The 9,088-nt window shown below is 59.6% G+C and overlaps 1 protein-coding gene across 1 annotated transcript in view; it reads right to left on the bottom strand.

The window, feature by feature from the left end:
- MAD1L1 (MAD1 mitotic arrest deficient-like 1 (yeast)) overlaps positions 1-6,606 on the bottom strand; it is a 150,711-nt gene extending 144,105 nt beyond the window's left edge. Inside the window, exons 1-3 of the mRNA XM_014530985.1 lie at positions 6,447-6,606; positions 2,820-2,960; positions 513-692 (exon numbers count right to left, since the gene is read on the bottom strand). Of these exons, the coding sequence (XP_014386471.1) occupies positions 513-692; positions 2,820-2,960; positions 6,447-6,596 (471 nt within the window). The 5' untranslated portion in view covers positions 6,597-6,606. The remainder of the gene's footprint in view (positions 1-512; positions 693-2,819; positions 2,961-6,446) is intronic.
- Between the last annotated feature and the right edge of the window lie 2,482 nt (positions 6,607-9,088).

Below are 9,088 nucleotides of genomic sequence, written 5' to 3'. Positions count from 1 at the left end.
ACATGCTGACACATACTGTCACGCACACACGCTGACAAACACCCGCTGACACACACACACTGACAATCAAAGAAATGCAAATCCAGAGGCAACTACCTACACCTTCTGGGGGAAAACAAAACGAAACATCCACAAGAATTTCCAGAAAACCGCACCCCCATGCCAGGTGAGACCCAGGGGGACTAGAACCCCCGCCCGCTGTCAGCACAGGGCCCACGGCGACTGGGCCCTCAGCCCTCTGCGAGGAATGGATCCAATGACATAGTCAAGGGCAGCAAAAAGTGGCAGCACGAAGCTCTCTGCTACACATGGTCGTGCACGGGGTGTGTATGAAAAACCAAAGCTCTGAAAACGACAAGAAACAGTTCCCCAACCATGAACAACCGTGATTACAGAGACTGAAAGGTGTTCAGCTGAGTCACTGAAAACCACAGGACGGAAAATCGGTAGCTCTGCTATGACGATGGAAAGAACTAGAGGTGCAGAACTAAAAGCACGAAACGCGCCCGCACCTCGCCGGCCTCGGCCAGGCCGTCCTCCTTCTCCCGCAGCCTCTTGTTGGCGGCGTCCAGGCTCTGCTTGCACTGCCGGTGGTGCTCCAGCTGCTCCTTCATCTTCTCCTCCGCCTCCGCCTCGCGGTCCTGGAGCTGCCGAATCCGGGTCAGGAGCTCCTGGTTGCGATCCACCTCACGCTGCCAGAGGGAGGACCTGGTCAGCACGGCCAGGGCAGGGCGGCCCCACCCGGCCTCCCTCAGGCCAGGCCCCCGGCCCAGAGAAGACCCAGCAGGAGCCCGGAAAAAGCTGGTCAGGGCTCTGGCGCAGGGACCCCCGGGCTCTCAGATGGACCACCCAGTGTCAGGGTCCAGGAGACCATCTGCAGGGGGAGGTGAGGGTGAAACCCACGCTCAGGCTGGACGTGGGAAAGAAGCCCCGGGCTCTGGCAGCCCCAGCAGCTTTCACTGACTGCACACAGGCGACCATTGTAACAGCTGGCATGTGCCCGGGCGGGACAGGTGGCCTGCAGGCAGGAGCAGCTGACCCGGGCCCCCTCTACCACCAGGGCACCTTATCTCCCGCCAACCTGCAGAGCCACCCTGTACTCGACCCTCAGGGCAGCATGGCATGGAACTAAGACTCCTCCCTCTGATGATCCCTGGGGTCATAAAGGCTGACACGGCCACAGAGGTGGTTCCTTTCAGCCTAAGAAGCCATGGGACTAGAAAGTGGGACCAGAGTGCAGGGGGCCAAGCCTGGTTCCATGGAGCCAGACCCTGCGGCCTCGGACCTCTGGCCAGAAAGCTGAGCTGCAGAAGCTCCTCCAAAGACCGCCGGGCACTCCAGGGCTGCCTTACGAGGAGGCCCTGCATCAAAGGCACCGTCCACGCACGCGCAGCAGCGAGGTGCTCCGGCTGCACCCCACAGGCAGGTGCGGCATCTCCACTCGGCGGCCACTCCTGGTGCACGTGGGCAGGTCCCCAGACACCAGCATCTCACCATCTAATAGCTATTTCCAGGTGGGAGGGCTGAGATTCCCGCCCACCTGTCCCCGCCCCCTCCCCCCACTGCCAATGACAGTCTTGAAAAACCACTGCAGATGCCCAAGACTCAAAGGAGCAATTTAAAGCCCCCGACTCAGCGGCCCGGGGTCACCTGCAGCCCGCCTGCGGCCGGAAGGAAAAGCCTCTGGGGGCCCAGTTCAGTGCGGCCCCAGGACTAAGCTCAGGAGGCCCTGCCCTTGCATTTACCCGAGAAAGACGTCTGGTGACCCTGCAGCCACCCCTCACTTGTGCACAGGGTTGCCGAGCACCTTTAGGTGCCACAGCCAGTTCTGGACACTGGGGGTCCAGGGCAGTCAGGACAGGCCCTGTCCTCACGGGACTCAGGGCCCAGAGACACTCCAGCAGCCCACATCCCAGGCCGCTGAGAGCCAGGCAGTGCCACCACGCCCGCAGTGCCCGCAGTCCACGGCCTGTGCCACCTCCCTACCCGTCAGGGCACGCCAACACTGTACGAGTCCCACAGCCTCTCCCTCCTGCTTCCCACCGGTTCCCCAGGATGGTCCCTCCTAGGACAACCCACAACATCACGTCCCACCCACAGAGAAACACCACCCGGAGCAGCACCTGGGCCAATGCCAAGGCCGAGGCTGAGGTGCCCCAGCCACAGGCCAGACCTCTGGGCTACTGAGCCCACGCAGCACACCACAGCCAGGACCTGTCCACCGGGTCAAACATGCTGTCACAGCACACCCTCACAGCCCCCAGCCGTTTAGAGGGACAAGGAAGGCGCATGTGCCCTGTGTGCAAGCACCGGGCAGACATCCACCCTCAGGAGGCCCAGACCAGATGCGCTGCCTGGATCTTCGCGGCGTCTCCACTCCTCACAGCGCTTCCCGACACCCTGCCAAGAGCTGTGGTCCCAGCCGAGGAAGCACTGGGTAAGGAAGTGTGCTGTCCCAGCCTGCCATGGGTGAGCCAGGCAACAGGCAACAGCCCCGAGATTGGGGCTCCCTGCTCTGAGGCCCTATAACCATTTAAGCAAGACCCAGCCTGGGCCCGAGACCCCTACGCAACCTGGTGACCTTCTGAGCCTCTGACCCCACACCACCTGGTATTTCTGCCGGATCCTCATCCCAGTCCTTCCAGAGGAGGGGAGCCAGGAGGCCCACGGGGAGGACTGCCTGCAGCACCGGCACCTGCGCAGCCTCCGCGAGGAGGGGGCACAGCTGACACCAGGGCCTCAGAAGGCAGGGCACCTGGGCTCCTGGCCTGTGTGGCTCTCGTTTCTCACGGTCTCAGGAGCTGGCCACCTGCACTCACCTCATAGCTCCGGGCGCTGGTGCTGGCCGCTCGCTCCAGCTCCACGCGAGCTCTCTTGTGACTCAGCTGCATCTGCATCTTCTCCCGCTCCACCTGGATGATGTGAGACTTGGACCGGATCTGCTCCGCCCGCTCTTCCAGCTGGCCAGGCCATGCAAAGGAAAGAGAATCCTCAGGAGCCGCCACGTCAAACAGGCGAGTGGCTCATTCAACACTCACTCCTGGGGCACCAGCTCCCAACACGGCCCACACCAGCCCCGGGGAAGAAGGAAGAAGCTGGCTCCCGAGCTGGGCGACGGGCAAAGATGACAGAGTTGAAGAGGAGGGTATGTTTAAGATGACAGTGTGTGGGCTCGTTTTATAAAAGAGGGCAGCCCGGCCGGTGTGGTAAGATGACAGAGTTGAAGAGGAGGGTATGTTTAAGATGTCAGTGTGTGGCTCAGTGGCTGAGCATCAACCTATGGACTAGGAGGTCACAGTTCGATTCCCGGTCAGGCCACAGGCCCGGGTTGCAGGCTCGCTCCAGGAGGCAGCCAATCAATGATTCTCTCTCATCACTGATGTTTCCATTTATCTCTCCTCCTCCCTTCCTCTCTGAAATCAATAAAAATATATTTTTTTAAATGGGTTTTTTAAAAAAGAGGGTATATTAAGCAAAGGGTCTCCCGTTGCTGTGTAACAAGTTACCAAACTAGCTGTGTAAACACCAGTAACGTGAGTATCAGTCCAGCCGGTCAGAAGGCAGGCACACAGCTGAGCACGCGTCCGTAGGGCTGTGTGCTCATCTGGACTCAGGACCCTCTCCCACACGCACGTGGCTGTGGGACTGGGGACCCATTTCCTCGCTGGCTGTCACCATGGGCTGCTGTGGCTCTGGAAGGCCACCCACAGCTCCTGCCCCACGGCCTCTCCAGCTCCACAGCCACGCAGGGAGTCTCCCACGTGTGGATCTATCTCCTGCTCCGCACCTGAGCTCTGGTCTCCTCTCTCCACCACACTGTAAAGGCCCCCCGAGGTTCTCTGACTTGAGATCATAATTATACTTGCAAATCTCGTTGCCACAACCCCTAGTCAAGTGTTGGATTAAATGGGTCCATCAAGGACCACCTTAGGAGTCTGCCCCCCACAGACGGCAGGTAAACAGAGGTGAGTTCCAGCCTTGAAGGGACTCAGAAGACACACCAAATGGTTTCAAAGAGTCACCGACTCTAAGGGCCTCTTCTCCAGGTGGGCTAGCACCTGACCACTCCACAATGGCCTGCGATCCAGCACACAGCACCCCTGGACACTCAACAGCCATGCCGAGTCTTGGGTGCACCCCAGAAACACCAAATCAGAATCGTCCTCTCACTTGCACATTAGAGTTTGAGAAGCTCTGGGCTAGAGCACGTGGTTCTTATGTCAACCAGGGGCACTTGACAACGTCCAGAGGCATTGCCGACTGTCACAGCGGAGGTGGGAATGTGTGTGCTCCTGGCACCTAGTGCGCAGAGGCCAGAGACGGTTACCAACAGGAAAGTCAGTGCACAGGACAGTCCAGCAAAACAAAAACTATCCAGCCCCAAATGTCAGAGAGCCACAGGTGAGAAATCCGGCCAGAGAAAGGGAACTCCCGCCCCCTCGCCCTCCGCACTGGTGGGGGCCCAAGTCCACACTTCCTTCCCCCCTGCTGTTTCTCTCACTGCACTGCCCACCTGCTGGCATATGGAGGTTCCTAACTCTACCCTCCATCAAACACGCTGCCTCCCCGCCTCACTCTGTGGCTGCAGGTGGCCCAGCACACGGGGACCAGGATCCCAGGGACACGCGATCCGTGGGCCTCATCTTCCTGGAATGTTGACTGCATTTGAAGGAAAGTAACTGAAACATTATTTTTTTTTTGAGGATGGGAGAGGGAAACAGAAACATCGATGATGACAGTCATGGACTGGCTGCCTCCTGTATGCCCCCCACTGGGGATGGAGCCAGCAATCCGGGCAAGTGCCCTGACGGGGAATGAACTGTGACCTCCCAGTTCTAGGTCAATGCTCAACCACTGAACCACCCCGGCCAGCTGGAACATTTTTATAACATTTTACACAAACACTGATGTGTAGCAGAGCAAACTGTGAACACTTTCAATTGGAAACAGGAATTTTATTCAAAGGAGGGAGGAGGGGTCTGGTGGGCAAGAAATACAGACCTACAGCTGGGGAGGCGGCTGGGAGAGAGAAGCACTGAGGGAAGCCCTGCGACGGGCCAGGGTACCAGGCAGGTACTGCCGCATCTCTAACCAGCTCACTCTGCTGTCACTCACTCACTGACCCTCCCAGCGCTAACTGAGTGGGAACTGGGGGCCTCCAAGATTCTAGATTTATGGTCCTAACAAGCCAAACATCCCCAGTCACGTGCATCAATAAAATTATTACTTTTTTCAACCAGTGGGCAAGGATCACAGTATAACCTACTGCGACTGTTATTTCAGTAAAAAGTGTTTAAACACAAGAAAACTAATTTCAAAATAAATAAGAGTCCTTGCCAAAAAATGGGAGTGAGCAACTCAGTCCACTACTAACAAATAGAGAGTAACTCAATTCCTCAGCAAATGAATGCACCTGAGCCTCTGGGCTCCCAGGACACTATCACCCCACGGCCCAGCAGCACCCACGGCTGACACAGAGACCGTCGCTGAACAGCCCCAGCAACGCGAGGGCCCACGGGGGAGGAGGGACACAGCAGCCGGTGGGGGCGGCGGGCCTGGGCAAGCCTGTGCGGCCCCCGTGGTTCTGCCCCCCCTGGGACGGACCCCCCAAGTCCTTAGAAGCTGACGTCCTTCAGGAGGCCTGACGCCTTTACAGCTGTCTACAGGGAGCAACGCCGAGAACTTGGAACAGAGCAAATAACACTATAATCAGAGTAAAACTGTCAAAATCAGCCCGTAGCAGCCGGGAGCCAAGATCTGCAAACGCTCCCGCAGCCTGAGGCCATCACATCCCCAAGCCTCACTCACTCCCCTGCTGTCCCGCCAGGCCAGCCACGGGCCTGTCACCGCACGGCCGCCCTTCCCAGGCGCCCACCTCCGAGGGAGCCAGGCCGTGTGGGTTTTCCTCAACTAAACCAACAGCCAGCTTCCCAACCCCCGTCACTAGGGTCTGTGAGCTCATTCCCGTGAGCACACGCTGAGCACCAGGCCCGCTCTGCGCTGCTGACACGTCAGGCCGTTAACCAGGACGGGTCAGGGCCAGACCCTGCTTCCCTCCCGCTTTGTCCCCCAAACTCCGAACGCCCACGTTAGAGACCCGGGAGACGGCCAGCTGGCCTCTAGGCTGAGGAGACACTGACCTGCCGCAGCTACAGGAAGTGCCCGCTTAACGTCAGCAGTGGCCACGGGTCCTACGACGTTCAGCAAAACGACGTGTAAGGAAACCAATTTCACCACAGGCAGCAGGCACACAAGAGCCACGTCCCTACGGCATCTCACCCACAGACACAGCGGCACGCGAGGCCGCGGCATGAGGATGACCCAGCCTATCGAAGGGCCGTGTTTTCCGTCAGAGACCCCGATCCCGCGCAGGGCACTCACCTGAGCGACACCTACACCTACGGACAGGTGTCTTCAGCCAGAGAGCCGCTCCCCACGACACTCACCTGCATGCTCTGCTGGTACTGCATCTGCAGGGACCCTGGGGCCGAGGCCGCAGCATCCAGGCCCGCTCCTCCATCCACGCGCTGAGAGATGAAGTTGTTCAAGGACCTCAGGGAGGACAGGACCGTGGTGTTTTCCCCCAGGTCCTCCATGGCCACGCCTCTCTGGAGGAAGACAAGGGAGGGGTCACGTAACTTCAGTGCCACGGCTGCCCGCCCCGCGGTGCCCGCCCCAGCTTGCCCTCTCAGAGCCCCTCGTGCAGGCCAGGACCCACAGCCCCGTTCTCCAGGGTCACCTGGGAGCCCAACTGCTGATCTGCCAGAGAAGAAAGAGGCACAGAAAGCCGACATGCCCCCAAGCCGCGGAACGTCAGAGACGACCTGTGCAGCAGCGGGACAGACAGACAGCTGGGAGGTGGGGGGCGGGTGCAGCGGGCAGGTGGTACCTCCCACAGCCACTCACAGAGAGCCCAGTTTCTGGGAATCGCAAACAAAACACACAGTAATGCTGGCTTGTTAACAATCCTATATAATAAAATGCTAATATGCAAATTGTCCCCTTGGGAGTTCAACAGACCGGAATTCAACCGCTCGCTATGATGTGCGCTGACCACCAGGGGGCAGCATGGAATGAAGGAAGGCCCCAGCCGGCAGCCAGCAGCTGGCAGCCAGGGGAAGGACGGCCCCCAGCTGGCCCTGATCGCCAGCCAGGTCCAGGGACCCTACCCATGCACGCATTTCGTACACCGGGCCTCGAGTCTATAATAATAAAAGCATAATATGCTCATTAGACCAGATGTCCTTCCGGATGAAGTCAGGCTTCGAGGGAAGCCTGGGTCCCAGGTGCCTGCCGGCAGCTGGAGGGAAGCCGGTGCCGGCACCCGGGGGAAGGAAGGCCTACTCCGGCACGAATTTCGTGCAGCGGCCTCTAGTGACTAATCAATTACTACTATTTTCAACCAAGCAAATACCAAAAAGAAAGGTATTTGACATTGACTGGGCACCCAGACTCCTCGAGCCTCAGTCTCCTCATCTGTAAACTGACATCAGGAACCTTCCTTGCCAAGCGGTGGTGAGGATGACAGTGTCCACCAGTCTTCAAGCGGCAGAGGGACAACCGCTGCCCAACAGTCCGACTCTCATGCTGCTCGGAACCGCCCTGAGGCCTCTCAGGAAGGGGCGAGGGAGACTGCACCGGACCTGCAGGTCCGCTGCTCCGCGAGCCCGGCATGGAGGCTGAGGACAAGCAGCAGCCAAGCACCCGCATCCCCAAACCTCGGCTTCCTCTGGCCTCACACCCGCCAGCGCCCAGCCGGCCCAGCGAGCGAGCGAGGGAGGCAGGCTTCCCCGCCCACCCCCCATCCCACCCCCCAAACAAACAAACCAACAAGCCATCAAGTGAGGAATCTTACTTGGACGCGGACGTCCCACTAACTAGGACCTGGGCCTCGAGCGGGCACAGCCCTGTCTCCCCAGGCCGCCATTCCCACCCCGCACAGGCCTGTCCTCTCGCCTCTCGCCAGACTACAGGTGGAAAATGGACCCGCGCTCCCCCTGCCCTGAGCCTCGCAGATGCAGATGCAGGCCGGCCGGCGGGAGGCAGCAGGGCTAACCCTGGCATTTGCCACAGTAATGCTGGCTTGTTAACAATCCTATATAATAAAACGCTAATATGCAAGCTGTCCCCTTGGGAGTTCAACAGACCGGAAATTTAGCCACTACCTCCTCTCAAGATGCCGTCCTTAAGGACTGGAGCGTGTGATGCTCTAGGATGAAAAGAACACCCACGCTTTCACTGCCTGGAACCAGGCCGCTCCGCAACTGACCACCAGGGGGCAGCATGGAATGAAGGAAGACCCCGGCTCGCAGCCGGCAGCTGGCAGCCAGGGGAAGGAGGGGCCCCAGCTGGCCCTAGCCCCTAAGGCCGCAGCTCAACTCCGTCCTCTCATCCAACCCGAACGCCGGACGGACACTGCGGTCCAGTGGCCTGAGCTGGGCGCCCACACTCCCTGCTCTCGGAGGCCCCTCTGGTCCTGGGCAGAAGCTACGAGACTGCAGGACGCCCACCGCCCACCACGGGCTCTGCTGCTGCTGTGAACGCACCCAGGTATGAGCCGGTGCCGGCACCCGGGGGAAGGAAGGCCTACTCCGGCACGAATTTCGTGCAGCGGCCTCTAGTGACTAATCAATTACTACTATTTTCAACCAAGCAAATACCAAAAAGAAAGGTATTTGACATTGACTGGGCACCCAGACTCCTCGAGCCTCAGTCTCCTCATCTGTAAACTGACATCAGGAACCTTCCTTGCCAAGCGGTGGTGAGGATGACAGTGTCCACCAGTCTTCAAGCGGCAGAGGGACAACCGCTGCCCAACAGTCCGACTCTCATGCTGCTCGGAACCGCCCTGAGGCCTCTCAGGAAGGGGCGAGGGAGACTGCACCGGACCTGCAGGTCCGCTGCTCCGCGAGCCCGGCATGGAGGCTGAGGACAAGCAGCAGCCAAGCACCCGCATCCCCAAACCTCGGCTTCCTCTGGCCTCACACCCGCCAGCGCCCAGCCGGCCCAGCGAGCGAGCGAGGGAGCGGAGGGGCAGTTCCCAGCAGAATCGTCACTTCCACAGGCGAGAACTGTTTCCCCTTTGAAA

This window comes from Myotis brandtii, unplaced genomic scaffold (assembly GCF_000412655.1).
Source record: "Myotis brandtii unplaced genomic scaffold, ASM41265v1 scaffold786, whole genome shotgun sequence".
Classification (NCBI taxonomy): domain Eukaryota; kingdom Metazoa; phylum Chordata; class Mammalia; order Chiroptera; family Vespertilionidae; genus Myotis; species Myotis brandtii.
This window is presented reverse-complemented; position numbering and strand designations above follow the sequence as displayed.